The 22775-nt window shown below is 49.8% G+C and overlaps 1 protein-coding gene across 1 annotated transcript in view; it reads left to right on the forward strand.

Moving 5' to 3' along the window:
- ACSF3 (acyl-CoA synthetase family member 3) overlaps positions 1-22775 on the forward strand; it is a 72853-nt gene that overhangs the window by 39126 nt on the left and 10952 nt on the right. Inside the window, exon 7 of the mRNA XM_089692391.1 lies at positions 6361-6487. Coding sequence (XP_089548517.1) covers positions 6361-6487 — 127 coding nt within the window. The remainder of the gene's footprint in view (positions 1-6360; positions 6488-22775) is intronic.

A 22775-nucleotide genomic window follows, 5' to 3' on the forward strand; every position in this document is an offset into this window, starting at 1 on the left:
GTGAGTGGGCAATTTTTCTACACCTTCATGTCATGATGTTGGAATATACCCATTTGGATTGAAGTCATTTACACTCCACCACTGGAATATACCTTTTTGGACTGATATCACATTACCTTGGACTGTATATTATCCAGTTTATAGGACTTTTTTGTCATATTTTGTCATACTTATGACAGTGTGTTTTATTTGTATAGCGCTGCACACCCCATTTTTATGTAATAATGCTCACTGTGTGCCACAGTATAAATATAAAATCTGTGAAATAATCATGAAATAAGTGACACATAATGTAATGCCACAAGTATAGTGATTTGCAGTGATAGTGAATGATAGTCAAAATATAAATATATAAATGTGTATCAACCACTGCAAATTCAATAGAAAGCAGAAACATGCACAAACTTAGTATACATAAATACAATAGATATCTACAGTGCCACCAAACAACATGTACCCCCTAAAAGGTACAATCTCACAATCCGTACAATACAAATATATAGAGCAACCAAAATATACAGTGTACAGTATATGTGCAAAGGCCGTGCAACAGCACACATATAAGATCCTGATGTGGATAATAACACTTTATCCAATACTTTCTTCGTTTATTCCACTTATGTTTTTTATTTTGCACACTGTGTTCACTTTCACATTTGTATTTATGTTATTTATTTTCATGAGTAGCGCTACATTTTTATTTCTTTATATCTACGGATCATGATTTAATGTTAGCAGCTTCTCTTGGTAGGTTACATATTCGGGATTATTAGCGCAGGAGGTTCACACCATTAGCATCCTGACAAGCACCAACCGGGCCAGGCCCCCCCCCCCCCCCCCGAGAGATCACTGAGGTCACACCGATAGCCACAGAGGCAGGCTATATACAAAATATAACAATAATAACTGTCAAACAGCTAAAAGAAGAAGAGTATCAGAACATTCTTATCATATTTACCCCCTTCCTGACCAGGGCAATTTTCAGCTTTCAGCGCTATCACGCTATCACACTTTGAATGACAATTGCGCAGTCATGCAACACTGTACCCAAATTAATTTTTTACCATTTTTTTGAGACAGATAAAGCTTTATTTTGGTGATATTTATTCACCACTGGGATTTTTATTTTTTTTGCTATGTAATGAAAAAGTCCAAATATTTTGAACAAAAGTGTTTTTTTTAATAAAATTTTGCAAATAAATAATATTTCATCATACATCTTTGCCAAAATGTATTCCATTATCTTTTTAGCAAAAAAACAAAAAAAAAACAAATTAGTTTATAACCAAAAATTATAATTTTTAAACATTTTTTTTACATTTTTATTTTATTTTTTTATATTATTTTTTATTTATTTATTTTTACATACTGTCACCCTAGCAGTACAGTGTCACCATGGTGACACTGTACTACTTGTGGGGGGTGATGAAGATTTTTTTTTTTTTTTTTACTGATTGCTTTTATACCCATATAGGATGTAAAAGCAATCATTTCTCTTTCTCTCTGTGTGCATTCCTGCACTCATTGAGAAGTACTGAGTGAGCTGTGATTGGTCACAGCTTGTCACATGGTACAAGGCTGTTGTGAATAGCCTTGTACCATGTGACCTCTGTGATCATTCACAGATTTCACACATAGTAAGCAATGATGTCACAAGTGACATCTTGCTTACTACTTTGCATGTGATCACTGATTGGCCAATCAGTGATCACATGATCGGGACCTCATACAGAGGTCCCGTCCGACGATCGGTGTTTCACTGTGTCCAGAGGACACAGCGGGCACCGGATCGCGGTGCTGCGCGCTCCCAGGGAGCGCGCACAAGCAGGGTGCGGGGAGGCCGTTCATAAACGGCCACCCGACCCTGTACTGCCACCATCCGGCCGTTTATATACAACGGCCGGTCGGGAAGTGGTTAAAAAAGATATAATGACTATTGGATTTAGGGAAACACCCATCACTGCTGAGGCAGATGCAGATTCTATTGTTGGCTGCGGTGGGCCGGGATCATCACGGACGGACGGCCATCTTTGAAACATTTACAGCATTCAAATGTCTTGGCGTCTCCTCACCGTACTGCTCTTGAAGTCTTCTGTAGATATCCGCAGATTTTGCACCTTCGTTCACAAGAAACTTCATCGCCATGCGCTGTTCCATGCACGCACGAACACTCTTGTCCGCCATCTTGATTAAGGGTCTCTGGACTAGCCCAGGACATGTGCGCCCCCTATCAGTATAGGCTGTAAACAAGCTGCTGATTAGTATATAAAAAAGGAAAGTTGCCATCATACTATAATATAATCTAATGACCTTGTGATATCTCCGTCTCACTTTTGCACATATACCACATATACCCTCATCATCATAAGGATCTGACCTGGATTCTTTGTATGGAATTTTCATTTAATGAACACAGAAGGATTATCATTGTCTCGGATTTATCACTAACTATATTGTTAATGCAGCGCAATGGAAGACGCCGAACGTTTTTTTTATTTTAACTCCTTGATTTTATTTTTATGATTGTACTATGATCACCATGTCCACGTCTACCTTTTCATGATCCATGAGATCAAATAAACAGAATATTGCGTTCACCAATATAGTTATAAATTACTCCGCATAGGATTAACTATGAACCACTCCTCGGCAGGTTTTGCACTAGTCAACTGCCATTTTGTCTTCTTAAGCTGCTGATTAGGCCTTTGCTTTTAATTCAACTGGAATAAATACCATTGGAGGTCTAGTTCGCTTCTGACCCGTTCACTTTATTGCCAGTCAAGCCCTGATGAAGGGGGCACTTGGACCCTCGAAACACGTTGGATACTTCTCAAATGATACCCCTGACTTTTAATGGAGTAAAGTTGTATCGGGGGCCTCTTTAGCAGAGGTGTGGCACTTCAAGTTCAGCTCTTCTCACAACAGCTTGTAATAGGACACACTTCCCACTTACTGCTGCGTGTAGTACCGCCATGCTATACCTGGAAAATGGAAAAGTCCCGGATTGATTGAACCCCTCGTATAACACAAGCAGCTGTGTGTAGCCATTTGTTCTTTTCTGCATGTCCTGATTGAGTAGATCTGACCCAGAAAAAAACCCCAAAAACTCTGTTCCCATAATGCAACAGGGGCGTCCGGTGTTCTGCACGATGTCAGCTGTTCTGTCGGATCAGCTTGGTGTAGTGAAAGACACAGACTCAGATTTTTTTCAGGCTGTCAGGCACTGAATTACATATTAGTTTCTTTCTCATTGCAGGAAAAGAAGATGAAAAAGTTAAAGTGAAAGTAAAGGCTACATATAAATATAGCGGGAATTGACTCAAAAAGTGCTGCTGGTGCACCCCTCCCCCAGCCTTTAACTAAGTTACACTTTTTTTTTTACAGGATGGGGGGAGCGAGTAATGATTTTTTTTTCAGCATCTGCTCTCACTACCGCTGTCCTTACCTGGGTGAAGATGACACCCTCACCCTGCCCCCTCCCGCAGCCTCCTGGGACATGTGATCTGTCCCAGGAGGCTGCAGGACCATCTACAAAGCTCACACATATGCATTGGGATGCTGGCTGTGGTTCCTCTGGAAGCCAAAGCTGGGTCCTGTATCCCAGATGGTGGCACTGGGGACCCACAGCGATAAGAACCGGCTGCAGGGAGACAGTGCTGGACTGCAGGCACCAGTATTTTTTTTAAAAGTCAGCAACTACAGTATTTGTAGCTGCTGACTCTCAAAGGAAAAAGTATGGCCAAAGCTTTTTTTGGCCGCCCTTCTCCTATGGATCACCGGAGGGCACTTCATTCTGCACTCCTGTGATCCATTTTCAGCCAGTCCAGACACCGAAAACAGGCCAACTTTACAGTCGGGATCCACCCGGATGCCTGGACCGGCAGCTAGTTCCACCTCTCAACAAGCCTCTGGGAGATTGAGCTGGCCACTCCCGCGCCCTTCACAGCCCTGTGCTCCAGTGAGCACAGGAGGGGCACAACAGAGAGAGAACCAATGACTGACAGTAGCCACTCTCTACAGACTCAATATCAAGAACTGAGCTATAGGCGGTCTTTAATTGCTCAATTCCCAGTGTAGAGGCAGTGGGGGACACCGCTGTCGGTGTAGGGGCGGTGGGGGACACCGCTGTCGGTGTAGGGGCGGTGGGGGACACCGCTGTCGGTGTAGGGGCGGTGGGGGACACCGCTGTCGGTGTAGGGGCGGTGGGGGACACCGCTGTCAGTGTAGAGGCGGTGGGGGACACCGCTGTCGGTATAAAGGTGGTGGGGGACACTGCTGTCGGTGTAGAGGTGGTGGGGGACACCGCTGTCGGTGTAGAGGCGGTGGGGGACACCGCTGTCGGTGTAGAGGCGGTGGGGGACACCGCTGTTGGTGTAAAGGTGGTGGGGGACACTGCTGTCGGTGTAGAGGTGGTGGGGGACACCGCTGTCGGTGTAGAGGCGGTGGGGGACACCGCTGTCGGTGTAGAGGCGGTGGGGGACACCGCTGTTGGTGTAAAGGTGGTGGGGGACACTGCTGTCGGTGTAGAGGTGGTAGGGGACACGATGTCGGTGTAGAAGCGGTGGGGGACACAGCTGTGCTGTCGGTGTAGAGGCAGTGGGGGGCACCGGTGTCGGTGTGGAGGCAGTGGGGTCACAGCTGTCGGTGTAGAGGCGGTGGGGGACACCGGTGTCAGTGTAGATGCGGTGGGGGACACCGGTGTCGGTGTAGATGCGGTGGGGGCACCGCTGTGCTGTCGGTGTAGAGGTGGTGGGGGACACGGTGTTGGTGTAGAAGCGGTGGGGGCACCGCTGTGCTGTCGGTGTAGAGGCAGTGGGGGACACCGGTGTCGGTGTGGAGGCAGTGGGGGACACCGGTGTCAGTGTGGAGGCAGTGGGGTCACAGCTGTCGGTGTAGAGGCGGTGGGGGACACCAGTGTCGGTGTGGAGGCAGTGGGGGACACCGTTGTCAGTGTAGAGGCAGTGGGGGACACCGGTGTCGGTGTGGAGGCAGTGGGGGACACCGTTGTCGGTGTGGAGGCAGTGGGGGACACCGGTGTCGGTGTGGAGGCAGTGGGGGGCACAGCTGTCGGTGTAGAGGTAGTGGGGGGCACAGCTGTCGGTGTAGAGGCAGTGGGGGACACCGGTGTCGGTGTGGAGGCAGTGGGGGACACCGGTGTCGGTGTGAAGGCAGTGGGGGGCACAGCTGTCGGTGTAGAGGCAGTGGGGGACACCGGTGTCGGTGTGGAGGCAGTGGGGGACACCGGTGTCGGTGTGGAGGCAGTGGGGGACACCGGTGTCGGTGTGGAGGCAGTGGGGGACACCGGTGTCGGTGTGGAGGCAGTGGGGGCTGCAGGTCGGAATCATTGCTACAGCCATTTAGATGAGTATTATTGTTTTGTTTTTTTTATTTGTCTATTCCTATTTCTCTTCTATTTCTAAAAAGAAAAATAATCTGAAGTTCCTCTTTAAAATTACCGCCCCCCCCCCCTTTCACTTACCTATGCTGTTTACTGCCGATAAAAGAGATCTGTGTAAATACCTTATTTCAGTCCACTCCGGTCTGGTCATGTGATGCAGAAACTCCAGCTCCCCTGCGTCCTGGAGCAGCTGCTGCAGGGGAGAGCAGGGAGTGTCGACAACAGATGGAGGATGTGGAAGTTTGTGGGTGACATCGGCTCCTGAAATTTAGCCCCGTCGTTGAGCGTTTCATGGCTTCTGCATCGTGTGACCAGATCAGAGCGCATTGATATCCAATACTTTTTTCTTTTTTTCTTTTTTACCAGCATAGGTAGGAGAAAGGGGGAGGCGGCGATTATACGCATATTTGTAGCCTTTACTTCCATTTTAATTGGAAATAAAGGCTTCAGCAGCACCTTATTCTAAAATGTAAAGCTCGTAGGATTGGGTTTGGCAAAAAAAAAAGGAACCCTCCCCTCTTCCCATAGGTCGGCCACAGAAGGGGTTAAACACACCAGTCGGGGATGTGGGGGGGGGGGAGCACCATCCTGCACAGAGATGCAGGATGTACGTTTTGAGTTATTGTTTTCACGCCTTTTCTTTCCGAATTCCCCCCCCCCCTTCCATTGCTGCCAACTGGCGCCAGTCTGTGCCAAGACTCCCAACTGGCAGATGCTGCATGCAGCAGATGTTTTCCTAAAGATGTGGGAGCGTTACCAAAACTTTAGAAAGCACACAAAGTCACCACCAGCTGTACGCAGGGAGTGCGTTTGTATGTGTTTGTATGCGTGTGTGTGTGTGTATGTGTGTGTTTGTATGCGTGTGTGTTTGTATGCGTGTTTGCACCGGGAGGGTACCCAGGTGTGGGGGGCGTTCTTATGTAAGCTCATTTAAGGATCGTTTTTCTTCTTCTTTTTTTTAGGTCTCTCCGGGATTTCAGGAGAGAGAAGGTGAACTGCAAGTCCGTGGGCCAACTGTGTTCAAAGAATACTGGAATAAGGCGCAGGAGACAAGGGAGGCGTTCACACCTGATGGCTGGTTCAAAACAGGTAACGACACAGCTACGTATTCATTACCATCATTGCATTTATTTTTAATTGCTACTAGTGTGAGTACCTGAGTTTGACTTCAGATCTGGTTCCTCACATTCCTTGTACACTGGGGGGGAGGGAGGGGCAGCACTAGGAGCCAATCAAATGTGCTGCACTGCACATGTGTTTTATAAAAACCATACTGATGGATGATGGAAAAGGTAAGAGATCGCTAGATGTTGGGGGTGGGTGGCCAGCTGTATTGCTTTGGAACATGCTGATGGGAAGAAGAGTGGAGAGCGATCACTGTCCAATCAGATGTTGGGGGCGGGTGGCCAGCTGTATTGCTTTGGAACATGCTGATGGGAGGGAGAGTAGAGATTGATCACTGTCCAATCAGATGTTGGGGGTGGGTGGCCAGCTGTATTGCTTTGGAACATGCTGATGGGAAGGAGAGTAGAGATTGCTCACTGTCCAATCATATATTGGGGGCGGGTGGCCAGCTGTATTGCTTTGGAACATGCTGATGGGAGGGAGAGTAGAGATTGATCACTATCAAATCAGATGTTGGGGACGGGTGGCCAGCTGTATTGCTTTGGAACATGCTGATGCGAAGGAGAGTGGAGAGCGATCACTGTCCAATCAGATGTTGGGGGCGGGTGGCCAGCTGTATTGCTTTGGAACATGCTGATGCGAAGGAGAGTGGAGAGCGATCACTGTCCAATCAGATGTTGGGGGCGGGTGGCCAGCTGTATTGCTTTGGAACATGCTGATGGGAGGGAGAGTAGAGATTGATCACTATCAAATCAGATGTTGGGGACGGGTGGCCAGCTGTATTGCTTTGGAACATGCTGATGCGAAGGAGAGTGGAGAGCGATCACTGTCCAATCAGATGTTGGGGGTGGGTGGCCAGCTGTATTGCTTTGGAACATGCTGACGGGAAGGAGAGTGGAGAGCAATCACTGTCCAATCAGATGTTGGGGGCGGGTGGCGAGCTGTATTGCTTTGGAACATGCTGATGGGAAGGAGAGTAGAGATTGATCACTGTCCAATCAGATGTTGGGGGTGGGTGGCCAGCTGTATTGCTTTGGAACATGCTGATGGGAAGGAGAGTGGAGAGCAATCACTGTCCAATCAGATGTTGGGGGCGGGTGGCAAGCTGTATTGCTTTGGAACATGCTGATGGGAAGGAGAGTAGAGATTGATCACTGTCCAATCAGATGTTGGGGGTGGGTGGCCAGCTGTATTGCTTTGGAACATGCTGACGGGAAGGAGAGTAGAGATTGATCACTGTCCAATCAGATGTTGGGGGTGGGTGGCCAGCTGTATTGCTTTGGAACATGCTGATGGAAGGAGAGTGGAGAGCGATCACTGTCCAATCAGATGTTGGGGGCGGGTGGCGAGCTGTATTGCTTTGGAACATGCTGATGGGAAGGAGAGTAGAGATTGATCACTGTCCAATCAGATGTTGGGGGCGGGTGGCGAGCTGTATTGCTTTGGAACATGCTGATGGAAGGAAAGTAGAGATTGATCACTGTCCAATCAGATGTTGGGGGCGGGTGGCCAGCTGTATTGCTTTGGAACATGCTGATGGAAGGAAAGCATGCATTGTTTAGGAGATATTCACACAGCATGCAGCCGGTGATGTCACCGATGCATGCGCTGTTAACGGGATGGCATAGCGTGCCAGAGCTTCAGCTGAGGACTCCTGCGCTCACGTAATCACAGAGTGTGCCCCTGGGGTGTGCAGGGGGGGCAGGTTTCTGGGAGGACGTCAATAGACCTCCTCCTAGAACTAGCCAACTGCACTGTTGCCATCATTTGGCTATAGCGCGGTCGGCAACTAGGAATGGGCTTCACCAACATTGGACAATAGAAGATTGGAAAAACGTCGCCTGGTCTGATGAGTCTGGATTTCAGCTGCGATATTCAGATGGTCGGGTCAGAATTTGGCCCAAACAACTTGAAAGCATGGATCTATCCTGCCTTGTATCAACGGTTCAGGCTGGTGGTGGTGGTGTCATGGTGTGGGGGATCCATCCTGCCTTGTATCAACGGTTCAGGCTGGTGGTGGTGTCACTGGTTTTGGTGTCATGGTGTGGTGAATCCATCCTGCCTTGTATCAACGGTTCAGACTGGTGGTGGTGGTGTCATGGTGTGGTGGATCCATTCTGCCTTGTATCCACAGTTCAGGCTGGTGGTGGTGGTGTCATGGTGTGGTGGATCCATCCTGCCTTGTATCAACGGTTCAGGCTGGTGGTGGTGGTGTCATGGTGTGGGGGATCCATCCTGCCTTGTATCAATGGTTCAGGTTGGTGGTGGTGGTGTCATGGTGTGGGGGATCCATCCTGCCTTGTATCATCGGTTCATGCTGGTGGTGGTGTCATGGTGTGGTGCATCCATCCTGCCTTGTATCAACAGTTCAGGTTGTTGGGGGTGGTGTCATGGTGTGGGGGATTCATCCTGCCTTGTATCAATGGTTCAGGCTGCTGGTGGTGGTGTCATGGTGTGGTGGATCCATCCTGCCTTGTATCAATGGTTCAGGCTGGTGGTGGTGGTGTCATGGTGTGGTGGATCCATCCTGCCTTGTATCAATGGTTCAGGCTGGTGGTGGTGGTGTCATGGTGAGGGGGATCCATCCTGCCTTGTATCAATGGTTCAGGCTGGTGGTGGTGGTGTCATGGTGTGGGGGATCCATCCTGCCTTGTATCAATGGTTCAGGCTGGTGGTGGTGGTGGTGTCATGGTGTGGGGGATTCATCCTGCCTTGTATCAATGGTTCAGGCTGGTGGTGGTGGTGTCATGGTGTGGGGGATTCATCCTGCCTTGTATCAATGGTTCAGGCTGCTGGTGGTGGTGTCATGGTGTGGTGGATCCATCCTGCCTTGTATCAATGGTTCAGGCTGGTGGTGGTGGTGTCATGGTGTGGTGGATCCATCCTGCCTTGTATCAATGGTTCAGGCTGGTGGTGGTGGTGTCATGGTGAGGGGGATCCATCCTGCCTTGTATCAATGGTTCAGGCTGGTGGTGGTGGTGTCATGGTGTGGGGGATCCATCCTGCCTTGTATCAATGGTTCAGGCTGGTGGTGGTGGTGTCATGGTGTGGTGGATCCATCCTGCCTTGTATCAACAGTTCAGGCTGGTGATGGTGTCATGGTGTGGGGGAGATCTTCTTGGCACTAGCAATGTGGACCTAATAAACAGGCCGGTGATGGTATATATTTTTGAACATTCTTACTTTATATTTTACTGTGCAAAAGTTTTAGCCAGTTATGAAGAAATGCTGTAAAGTATTCAGACCCCATTCACTTTTTTCAATGTTGCAGCCTAATACTACAGTTGTTTAAATTCATTTTTTTTTCTCATGAATCTACACTCGGCACCCCATAATGACAAAGTGAAAACAGAATTTTAGAAATGTCTGAATTTATTTAAAAGAAAAAACTGAAATATCACATATGCTGAAGTATTCAGACCCTTTAGTGAGTACTTTGCTGAAGCTCTGTTGGCAGCATTTCAATCCTCGACTTTTTTTAGGGATGAAGCTTTGCACACCTGGATTGGGGGATTTACTGCCATTTTTCTTTGCTCAGTCAGGTTGGATGGGGACTGCTGGTGGACAGCCATTTTCAGGTTCTCCATAGATGTTCAATAGGGTTCAAGTCAGGGCTCTGGCTGGGTCACTCTAGAACAGCGGTTCTCAACCTGGGGGTCGCGACGAACGACCATTTCCCAGGGGTCGCCTAAGACCATCGGAAAACACATATTTCCGATGGTCTTAGGAACCGAGACACCGCTCCTCCGTCTCAGGCGATGTGTGGGTGGGATGATACGCTGCTCCTGTCACCTGGCCACACCTCCGGGATCGCTCAGCAGCTCCGCCTCCTCGCCGCTGATTGGCCACCGGAACTGTAGCTCAGGAGAGGCACACAGGCGGCCAATCACCGGCGAGGAGGTGGAGCTTGGAGAGGAGGAGCCGAGCGGCAGCGCGTGTACATCAAAGAAGATCAAGGGAGCTGCCGGAGCGAGTGAAGAGGAGAGCGGCCAGAGAAGGAAGACAGCTGACAGGTAAGTGAGAGAGCGAGCCCAGGCTGGAGCAGGGGTCAGCAAGGTAAGTATCATTGGTGTCAGTGGGAGGAATAGTGCCCCATCATTTGTGTCACTAATACCAACGATGGGGCACTATTCCTCCCCCCACTGACACCAATGATGGGACACTATTCCTCCCACTGACACCAATGATGGGACACTATTCCTCCCACTGATACCAACGATGGGGCACTATTCCTCCCACTGATACCAACGATGGGGCACTATTCCTCCCACTGATACCAACGATGGGGCACTATTCCTCCCACTGACACCAACGATGGGGCACTATTCCTCCCACTGACACCAGTGATGGGGCACTATTCATCCCACTGACATCAGTGATGGGGCACTATTCCTCCCACTGATACCAACGATGGGGCACTATTCATCCCACTGACACCAATGATGGGACACTATTCCTCCCACTGACACCAATGATGGGGCTCTATTCATCCCACTGACATCAGTGATGGGGCACTATTCCTCCCACTGACACCAATGATGGGACACTATTCCTCCCACTGACACCAATGATGGGGCACTATTCCTCCCACTGATACCAACGATGGGGCACTATTCCTCCCACTGATACCAACGATGGGGCACTATTCCTCCCACTGATACCAACGATGGGGCACTATTCCTCCCACTGACACCAGTGATGGGGCACTATTCCTCCCACTGACACCAGTGATGGGGCACTATTCATCCCACTGACATCAGTGATGGGGCACTATTCCTCCCACTGATACCAACGATGGGGCACTATTCCTCCCACTGATACCAATGATGGGGCACTATTCATCCCACTGACACCAATGATGGGACACTATTCCTCCCACTGACACCAATGATGGGGCTCTATTCATCCCACTGACATCAGTGATGGGGCACTATTCCTCCCACTGACACCAATGATGGGGCACTATTCATCCCACTGACATCAGTGATGGGGCACTATTCCTCCCACTGACACCAATGATGGGGCACTATTCATCCCACTGACATCAGTGATGGGGCACTATTCCTCCCACTGACACCAATGATGGGGCACTATTCCTCCCACCGATACCAACGATGGGGCACTATTCATCCCACTGACATCAGTGATGGGGCACTATTCCTCCCACTGACACCAATGATGGGGCACTATTCCTCCCACTGATACCAACGATGGGGCACTATTCATCCCACTGACATCAGTGATGGGGCACTACTCCTTCCACTGACACCAATGACATGGCACTATTCCTCCCACTGCAAAATTACAGTTATGAAGTAGCAACGAAAATAATTTTATGGTTGGGGGTCACCACAACATGAGGAACTGTATTAAGGGGTCGCGGCATTAGAAAGGTTGAGAACCACTGCTCTAGAACATTCACTGAGTTGTCCCTAAGCCACTCCTGTGTTGCCTTGGCTATGTGCTTAGGATGGTTGTCATGTGGGAAGGCGAACCTTCGGCCCAGTCTGAGGTCTTGAGCACTTCAATTGAGGATATCCCTGTACTTTATCTGTTCCGCTTTCCCCCAACACTGACCAGTCTCCCAGTCCCACCCCCACAGCATGATGCTGCCACCACCATGCTTCACTGTTGGGATGGTATTGGGCAGATGATGAGCAGTACCTGGTTTCCTCCAGACATAATGTTTAGAATAGAGGCCAGACAGTTCAATCTTGGTTTCATCCAACCAGAGAATCTTGTTCCTCTCAGTCTGAGAGTCCTTTGGGCGCTTTCATGCTTTTTGTACAGAGGAGAAGCGTCCGTCTCACCACTCTGCCATAAAGCCCAGATCGGAGGATGGCTGCAATGATGGTTGTCCTTGTGGAACGTTGTCCCTTCTCCACACAGAATCTCTGAAGCTCAGTCAGAGTAACCATCAGGTTCTTGGTCACCTCTCTTACTAAGGCCCTTCTTCCCGATTGTTCGGTTTGGCTGGGCAGCCAGCTATTGGAAGAGCCCTGGTTGTGCCGTACTTCTTCAGTTTGAGAATTATGGAGGCCACTGTGATCTTGCGAATTTTCAGTGCAACAGAAGTTTCTTTGCAGCCTTCCCCAGATCTGTGGTAACAAATAATGACGGCGCTTGCTTTGATTATGTTATAATAAATACCCTCTTAAATATTCAACAAACCGTAACACCTCCCGTGCTTATTCAGTGTCCAAGAGTGACAAGTGCTCAAAAACGTGATAAATGCCTTAAATCGTCAATCTTTATTCAATTTACACTCAATATCTTATCAGTCCATAAATATCTCTAAAATATATATATATATCCAGTTCATATGTGCTCTTTTTACTTCAAATAAAGAAAAAAAAAATATTTTCTACAATAAATTGTCTTGTGCAAAACAAAAAAATATTGTGAAAGAAAAATCCAGATTCTTGTATACACTATATTGCCAAAAGTACTGGGCCCACCCTCCAAATCATTGAATTCAGGTGTTCCAATCCCCTCCAAATCATGTGATTCAGGTGTTCCAATCCCCTCCATATCATGTGATTCAGGTGTTCCAATCCCCTCCCAATCATGTGATTCAGGTGTTCCAATCCCCTCCAAATCATTGAATTCAGGTGTTCCAATCCCCTCCAAATCATGTGATTCAGGTGTTCCAATCCCCTCCAAATCATGTGATTCAGGTGTTCCAATCCCCTCCCAATCATGTGATTCAGGTGTTCCAATCCCCTCCCAATCATGTGATTCAGGTGTTCCAATCCCCTCCATGGACACAGGTGTATACAATCACGCCCCTAGGCATGCAGACGGCTTCTACAAACATTGGTGAAAGAATGGGTCGCTCTCAGGAGCTCAGTGACTCCAAGCGTGGTCCCGTGATAGGTGGCCACCTGGGCAATAAGTCCATCCGTGACATTTCCTGGCTACTAAATATTCCACGCTCAGCTGTTAGTGGGATTATAACAAAGTGGAAGCAACTGGGAACAACAGCCACTCAGCCACCAAGTGGTAGGCCACGTCACATGACAGGGCGGGGTCAGCGCATGCTGAAGCGCACAGTGTGCAGAAGTCGCCAACTGTCTGCAGAGTCAATAGCTAAAGACCTCCAAACTTGGTGTGGCCTTCAGATGAGCCCAACAACAGTGCGTAGAGAGCTTCATGGAATGGGTTTCCATGGCTGAGCAGCTGCATCCAAGCCTTCCATCACCAAGTGCAATGCAAAGCGTCAGATGCCGTGGTGTAAAGCACGCTGCCACTGGACTCTAGAGCAGTGGAGGCGTGTTCTCTGGAGTGACCAATCACGCTTCCCTGTCTGGCAATCCGATGGACGTGTCTAGGTTTGGCAGTTGCCAGGAGAACGGTACTTTGACTGCATTGTGCCAAGTGTAACGTTTGGTGGAGGGGGTATTATGGTGTGGAGTTGTTTTTCAGGGGTTGGGCTTAGCCTCCTAGTTCTAGTGAAGGGAGCTCTTAAGGCATCAGCATGCCAAGACATTTTGGACAATTTCATGCTCCCAACTTTGCAAGGTCCATAAAGACATTGTCAGCGAGTTTGGGTGGAGGAACTTGACTGTCCTGCACAGAGTCCTGACCTCAACCCCATAGAACACCTTTGGGATGAATTAGAGCGGAGACTGCGAGCCAGGCCTCCTCCCCCGACATCAGTGCCTGACCTGACAAATGTGCTTCTGGAAGAATGGTCCAACCTTCCCATAGACACCCTCCTAAACCTTGTGGACGGCCTTCCCAGAAGAGTTGAAGCTGTTATAGCTGCAAAGGGCGGGGCCAACTCAATATTGAACCCTACGGACTAAGACTGGGGGGCCATTAAAGGTCATGTGTGTGGAAAGACCGGCGGCCCAATACTTGGGGCAATATAGTGTAGATAGATAGATAAATAGATGGGTGGATAGTTGGAAAAGATAAATGTATAGAAAGGTACAGTACATAGATATACAGTATATCCACTTCCGGACCAGCGACGTCCCCGTACATCACTCAGTCTTCAGTGGTTGTACCTAAGCGATGCCGGTTTTTTAGAGCCAGTGGTTGGCTCTCTGGTACTAGCAACCAGAGTAGCTACTAGCCCTTCAATTGCTTGTAGAAGCAGCGGGAGGGGACGTTCCTCCCACCACCTCCTGGCGTTCTCTCGGGATCTCCTGTCCAGAGTGCAGGGTTCAGGAGTGCGCTGTGTACAGAGTGGAGGGTTCAGGAGTGCGCTGTGTACAGAGTGCAGGGTTCAGGAGTGCGCTGTGTACAGAGTGGAGGGTTCAGGAGTGCGCTGTGTACAGAGTGCAGGGTTCAGGAGTGCGCTGTGTACAGAGTGCAGGGTTCAGGAGTGCGCTGTGTGCAGAGTGCAGGGTTCAGGAGTGCGCTGTGTGCAGAGTGCAGGGTTCAGGAGTGCGCTGTGTGCAGAGTGCAGGGTTCAGGAGTGCGCTGTGTGCAGAGTGCAGGGTTCAGGAGTGCGCTGTGTACAGAGTGCAGGGTTCAGGAGTGCGCTGTGTAGAGAGTGCAGGGTTCAGGAGTGCGCTGTGTACAGAGTGCAGGGTTCAGGAGTGCGCTGTGTACAGAGTGCAGGGTTCAGGAGTGCGCTGTGTGCAGAGTGCAGGGTTCAGGAGTGCGCTGTGTGCAGAGTGCAGGGTTCAGGAGTGCGCTGTGTGCAGAGTGCAGGGTTCAGGAGTGCGCTGTGTGCAGAGTGCAGGGTTCAGGAGTGCGCTGTGTACAGAGTGCAGGGTTCAGGAGTGCGCTGTGTACAGAGTGCAGGGTTCAGGAGTGCGCTGTGTACAGAGTGCAGGGTTCAGGAGTGCGCTGTGTACAGAGTGCAGGGTTCAGGAGTGCGCTGTGTACAGAGTGCAGGGTTCAGGAGTGCGCTGTGTACAGAGTGCAGGGTTCAGGAGTGCGCTGTGTACAGAGTGCAGGGTTCAGGAGTGCGCCGTGTGCAGGGTTCAGGAGTGTGCTGTGTGCAGAGTGCAGGGTTCAGGAGTGTGCTGTGTGCAGAGTGCAGGGTTCAGGAGTGCGCTGTGTGCAGAGTTCAGGAGTGCGCTGTGTGCAGGGTTCAGGAGTGCGCTGTGTGCAGGGTTCAGGAGTGCGCTGTGTGCAGGGTTCAGGAGTGCGCTGTGTGCAGAGTTCAGGAGTGCGCTGTGTGCAGGGTTCAGGAGTGCGCTGTGTGCAGGGTTCAGGAGTGCGCTGTGTGCAGAGATCAGGAGTGCGCTGTGTGCAGAGTTCAGGAGTGCACTGTGTGCAGAGTTCAGGAGTGCGCTGTGTGCAGAGTTCAGGAGTGCGCTGTGTGCAGAGTTCAGGAGTGCACTGTGTGCAGAGTTCAGGAGTGCACTGTGTGCAGAGTTCAGGAGTGCGCTGTGTGCAGAGTTCAGAAGTGCGCTGTGTGCAGGGTTCAGGAGTGCACTGTGTGCAGAGTTCAGGAGTGCGCTGTGTGCAGGGTTCAGGAGTGCGCTGTGTGCAGAGTTCAGGAGTGCGCTGTGTGCAGAGTTCAGGAGTGCACTGTGTGCAGAGTTCAGGAGTGCGCTGTGTGCAGGGTTCAGGAGTGCGCTGTGTGCAGGGTTCAGGAGTGCGCTGTGTGCAGAGTTCAGGAGTGCGCTGTGTGCAGAGTTCAGGAGTGCGCTGTGTGCAGAGTTCAGGAGTGCGCTGTGTGCAGAGTTCAGAAGTGCGCTGTGTGCAGAGTTCAGAAGTGCGCTGTGTGCAGAGTTCAGAAGTGCGCTGTGTGCAGAGTTCAGGAGTGCGCTGTGTGCAGAGTTCAGAAGTGCGCTGTGTGCAGGAGTGCAGAAGTGTGCCGTGTGCAGAAGTGTGCCCTTTTTAAAACATCAGTTTTCTGTGATGTAAAAAAAGTGAGACAAAGATAAATGATTTCAGAACTTTTTCCACCTTTTGATGTGACCCATAAACCGTACAACTGGGACAGGGGTGTGTAGACTTTTTATATCCCCTTTATGTACAGTAAAGGATTACAATGGATGGATCTGCTGCCCTTCAGAAGACAAAGATACGAAAAGGATATAGAAATGTTTTAAAGGATTGATAGATGGCGATTTTTATTTTTTTTTTGTCTTTTTTTTTTTTTGTTTTTTTTGTTTTTGTTTTTTTGTCTTGTTTTTTTTTGTTTTTTTGTCGTTTTTTTTGATTTTTTTTTTAAATTATTTTTGTCTTTTTTTTTTTTGTCTTGTTTTTTGTTTTTTTTTGTTTTGTTTGTTTTCCATTCACAAGCCCCAGCGATATCCGGCGGAATCTTCTCTGACGGAGGTTTTACAGTAACGTCCATTATTGATCTGAAGGTGTTTTTACAAAGCTTTATTTATTTATTTCTTCTCCTGTGCGCTGCGTTATTGTAGTTGCCTCCACCTGCGCTCCGCCGTGTTCACTTACTTTAACTAACCAGCGGGAAAAGCTTGCTGCGTGCGTCTGTAATTCCGTGCCTGGTGGATTCCTGTGCAGCTCCGGCCCCGGGGTCCCCTGAGCCTCCTCGCCCCCCTGAGTCCTCCTGTGTGAACAGATTCCACTACTGTATCAATCTTGTTTAATAGAGTGGAAGGGTTATTGGCGGGTGGCAGGACGGGAGCAGGCGTGAGATGGATGACTCGGCTCCCCCCGCTGGCCGTGCTGATGTACAATGAAATATTTATGATTTATTCCGGCTAATAAACTGAAATGAAGAGCGTGATGTATGTGAGCAGATGGAGGACTATTGATGCGGCTCCTTATGCGTGGAGGAGGGGGAGGGGGGTTTCGGGGATGCCACACGCACATACAAGAGGCGCTGTCAGAGAGGATTCGGCGCCCCGCTGAGAAGTGAGGGAGGTCGCCGGCCTCCAATAGATTTCCACATACAGTGCAGGAGAAAGGAATCTTTTGCATCTGGTCATTCATTTAATGTGTGTAAGAATGAGAAAACAATCGCTGCCGGCCACGAATCCCCTGCCTGGTTATCAGCGACCGGATGGAAGACGATTTCTGTGTCACAAGATGATGTCAGCTATTCAGTTGGCGTTTAATACCTTCAACTGCCATTTATTTCTTTATTATTAGAGAGGCAGTTGTCCATTGCAGGTACACACCAATCAGAATTGATTAGATCTCCAGCTGCACCCCTCCACCTTAAAGTGCCGCTAAACCCCCAACAGTAAAAATCGGTCTGTAGATTCCGTAACGCATGCTGGTTATACTCACTGTGGATCCTAAGGGGTCAATCCTCCATACTGTGTAAAAAGGCTGTTTGATCCTGTCTTCTCTGATCCTCCCCTTCTTCTACTGTCCCCAGTCCATCTTCTGATAGAACAGAGCCTTGGGGGTGCAAGCTGCACATGCTCAATTTGGTGTGTGTTGCCAGAGAGGTTTTTTGTTTTTTTTTGTGGGAGAGTGCATGTGATCAGCACAGGGCCAATCAGCACTGTCCGGACACAGGGTCGAGGGTTCATGCAGCCTCATAGGACAATCAGGGGAGAATGAAAACTCCTCCTACAAGCTTTAACTAGTGCTCTGCTGGACACTGATAGAAGTCACAAGACTGCTCTATACTGCTGATGGGAAGAGGTATTTAGCAGTTTATATTTACTAAAATAATTGCATTTCCATGTTCTGTGTACTGTGGGAGACCGGATATAGTGAATGCGGGGTCCGGGGAGAGCGGATATAGGGAATGCGGGGTCCGGGGATATAGTGAATGTGGGGTCCAGGGAGAGCGGATATAGTGAATGCGGGGTCCGGGGAGAGCGGATATAGTGAATGCGGGGTCCGGGGAGAGCGGATATAGTGAATGTGGGGTCAGGGGAGAGCGGATATAGTGAATGCGGGGTCCGGGGAGAGCAGATATAATGAATGCGGGGTCCGGGGAGAGCGGATATAGGGAATGCGGGGTCCGGGGATATAGTGAATGTGGGGTCCAGGGAGAGCGGATATAGTGAATGCGGGGTCCGGGGGGAGCGGATATAGTGAATGCGGGGTCCGGGGAGAGCGGATATAGTGAATGTGGGGTCCGGGGAGAGCGGATATAGTGAGTGCGGGGTCAGGGGAGAGCGGATATAGTGAATGCGGGGTCCGGGGAGAGCAGATATAATGAATGCGGGGTCTGGGGAGAGCGGATATAGGGAATGCGGGGTCCGGGGATATAGTGAATGTGGGGTCCAGGGAGAGCGGATATAGTGAATGCGGGGTCCGGGGAGAGCGGATATAGTGAATGCGGGGTCCAGGGGGAGCGGATATAGTGAATGCGGGGTCCGGGGAGAGCGGATATAGTGAATGTGGGGTCCGGGGAGAGCGGATATAGTGAGTGCGGGGTCCGGGGAGAGCGGATATAGTGAATGCAGGGTCCGGGGAGAGCGGATATAGTGAATGCGGGGTCCGGGGAGAATGGATATAGTGAATGCGGGGTCCGGGGAGAGCGGATATAGTGAATGCGGGGTCCGGGGAGAGCGGATATAGTGAATGCGGGGTCCGGGGAGAATGGATATAGTGAATGCGGGGTCCGGGGAGAGCGGATATAGTGAATGCGGGGTCCGGGGAGAGCGGATGTAGTGAATGCGGGGTCCGGGGAGAGCGGATGTAGTGAATGCGGGGTCCGGGGAGAGCGGATACAGTGAATGCGGGGTCCGGGGGATATAGTGAGTGCGGGGTCCTGGGAGAGCGGATACAGTGAATGCGGGGTCCAGGGAGAGCGGATACAGTGAATGCGGGGTCCGGGGAGAGCGGATGTAGTGAATGCGGGGTCCGGGGAGAGCGGATGTAGTGAATGCGGGGTCCAGGGAGAGCGGATACAGTGAATGCGGGGTCCGGGGAGAGCGGATATAGTGAATGCGGGGTCCGGGGAGAGCGGATATAGTGGATGGCGGGGCCCGGGGAGAGCGGATATAGTGAATGCGGGGTCCGGGGAGAGCGGATATAGTGAATGCGGGGTCCTGGGAGAGCGGATATAGTGAATGCGGGGTCCGGGGAGAGCGGATATAGTGAATGCGGGGTCCGGGGAGAGCGGATATAGCGAATGCGGGGTCCGGGGAGAGGGGATATAGTGAATGGGGTTTAGTAACACTTTAAAGCCCCCATCAGATTTTAATTTTTTTTACCAGCCCATGCATAGTTTTTCTTTTTTTCTGCAGTCTTCAGGCTCATCCGGTGATGTTATGGGTCCTTCTTCCTAGCTAGTGATATTCTTTATGTCTAGAGGTGAGTCGAAGAGGTTCTTTCACTTACCTTACACCTCACTCCAGCCAGCTCCAGCGTCTCCTCCTTTGCCCCATCTCCAGCCTGTAGGTCAGTGGTTCTCAACCTGGGGGTCGCGACCCCTTTGGGGGTCGAACGACCCTTTCACAGGGGTCCCCTAAGACCATCAGAAAACACATATTTCCGATGTGTAAAGAGCAGCTACTGTGTAGAAAGCAGCTGCTGTGTTGAAAGCAGCAGTATTGGAAATAAAACGACACTCATGAATTATAATTACTGGGTAAATAATTTTATGGTTGGGGGTCACCACAACATGAGGAACTGTAATAAAGGGTCACGGCATTAGGAAGGTTGAGAACCACTGCTGTAGGTGGAGCTGGGACATCATCACATACCATACAGGTCCACTAAGACTAAGCAGCGGTGGGGGAACTGGTGACATCACTAGAGGAAGGTTGCTGGAGCAGGGAATAAGGTGCAACCCTAGACAAAGCATTTAGCCTTTGCGGTGAAAGCCGGGCCCACTGAAAAGTTGGATTTTTAAAACATTTTCCTGGAGTTGGGCTATAAAGGCTGCTTTGTATGCCCCAGAACATCATCCTCACCCCCCCTCAGGGGGCCGCGGACAGAAGACGGAGGTGATATTAGTAAAACGTGTGACTTTTTCTTTACAGGTAGGTCATTTGTGAAGTGGGAGGGGCTTGGACAGTGTAGGTGGACTTGCATTTTCCTGCAAGGTCCTCTTTAAGACCTCCTTCATATGGGCCATTAGGGCCGCGGTGCGGCATGTTTCAGTGTAAATCTGCATCGGGAATCCCAGGTCGGTGTGATCATTCATGTAAATAAACCGTGTTGCTCTAATCAATTAACTCAAATACATAAATATCAAAAGTAAAAACCAAAATGTCCCAATAATGATGTTGTAAATGTCCACCCAGTGAACGAATGTAAGGAAATATTCCACCAAAGGCTCTTGAAAGAGGTGCAACAACAGACCCAAAGCGTCCACCAGTCACAAATGCAGGCTTACCAAATGGATACGACCCCCTAATACCGGAGAAGTCATAAATGGTGCATGTTGCAGTGCTCCACGTCTGCAGCGGCTCCCGCCGTTCCTTCTCAGCAAGCAGCCCGGTTCCTCATAAATCACCACTTCCAGCCATCAACCACCTATACTCAGAGAACAAGAGCAGACACTCCATGTAGTGTAAAATCTCACAGCACCTTTTGTTTATATTGCACTTACAAGCATCACAGGATAATTTGCTCATTAAAAAAAAAAAAAAAAAAACTGGCCGGCACTTCTGGGTCACTTCTGCTTGGGCGATGACATCAGCATGTAGCTCCCCCTACGCGTTTCGTCACGTAGAACGTCCAGGGGGTGTAATCAATCGCAGCCAGAAAGCCTGCAGAAATCGGTGACAGGTGCCATGGCTGTTCACATGTAACTTCGCATTCAGTGACTACATGTAATTAGGGAGGGACAGTTTGCATCTGGGGGGCACTCATACTACATTTGGATGTGCGATTTACATGCAAACAGCTGTAGCGCCTGGCAGCCTGCCGTTGATTTGTACGGGCTCCCTGGCTGCAACTGATTGCACACACTTGTGATCCATGCCGCAGATTTACGCTGATAATTGCTGCACGACGGCCCTAATCACCAGTGTGAATGAGGCCTAGGAGTGGAGGTTCAGATTCTTACAAATGTCCTTTTTCTCTTTAAGCCCTGGTTCACATATATGCGGGCTGCGCTTTGCGGGGGCATGAGAGCCCATTCATTTGAATGGACTGCCGTGCCCGTGACACGCAGGGAAGAAGTCCCTGCACTTCTTCCGAAAATGCAGCCCGCACGGGAGCCTTGGTTCCCAGTACGGTTGCGTTTTCCAGTGCAGACGGCATGCCATTAGAACTAATGGCACCTGCCCACGGGTCCGCATTTCTCTGTGCGGGTGGTGCGGCTGCACGGATTTTCATGCGGATCCGCAGCTGCACCACCCACACAGATGTGAACCTAGCCTTATAGTTACATAGTTAGTCTCGCTGAAAATAGACAAAAGTCCATCCAGTTCAACCATTAACAAAAAAAAAAAGTATAATCCTACACCCACAGTTGGTCCAGAGGAAGGCAAAAACCCAGCAAAGCACGATCCAATCTGCTCCTGCAGGGAAAAAAATTCCTTCCTGACCCCCCGAGAGGCAATCGGATATTCCCTGGATCCACTTCCCCTATAAATGTTCTATCCAGTTATATTCTGTGTATTTTATATCTACCGATATGGTAACTCGACCAATTAGATCGTTTCGTTCACTTTCCAGCGTGCACTAGAAAATAGCTGCTGGAATCTGATTGGTTGGTGTGGTCAATAATAGCACTTCTGTTCTCAACATCAGCCCCTGAATGCTTGTCTCTGCTGTTGTCGCCTCCTGACAATGCCATCGAAGTGAGAGACGTACATGAAAGCTGTTTTCATACCCGACCCTTCCCAGCCGCTCTATGCCCAGGCAGACTACTCCGGGAAGCAGATGATGTGTACAGCTCTTAATTCATCCCAAGCCCCCTCCCTTCCACCCATGGGAGCGCTGTACTGTTTACTACCTCGGAGACGTTGGTGTGCAGGCTGGGGATAGATTATCTCCGTGCCTTTTACAGGTTAGGACAGATCGCTGTGTTTATTACAAGGCGGATCAGAATGATCGCTGTAAACAGCCAGAGGAGATTGATATGTCTGGGACAACCTGAGGGCGATGGATGGGACAGCCAGAGTTGGGTCAGACAGGACAGTCTGTGATGGGTGTGAATGGAGCCAGTGTATGGGCATGGGACAAGTATAGATGAGACACCCAGAGTTGGGTCAGACAGGACAGTCTGTGATGGGTGTAAATGGAGCCAGTGTATGGGCATGGGACAAGTATAGATGGGGCACCCAGAGTTGGGTCAGACAGGACAGTCTGTGATGGGTGTAAATGGAGCCAGTGTATGGGCATGGGACAAGTATAGATGGGGCACCCAGAGTCAGGTCAAATAGGACAGTCTGTGATGGGTGTGAATCGAGCCAGTGTATGGGCATGGGACAAGTATAGATGAGACACC

The sequence above is a fragment of the Staurois parvus genome, unplaced genomic scaffold (assembly GCF_062004578.1).
Source record: "Staurois parvus isolate SC_StPar_1 unplaced genomic scaffold, SC_StPar_1.0 ptg000584l, whole genome shotgun sequence".
Taxonomy (NCBI): domain Eukaryota; kingdom Metazoa; phylum Chordata; class Amphibia; order Anura; family Ranidae; genus Staurois; species Staurois parvus.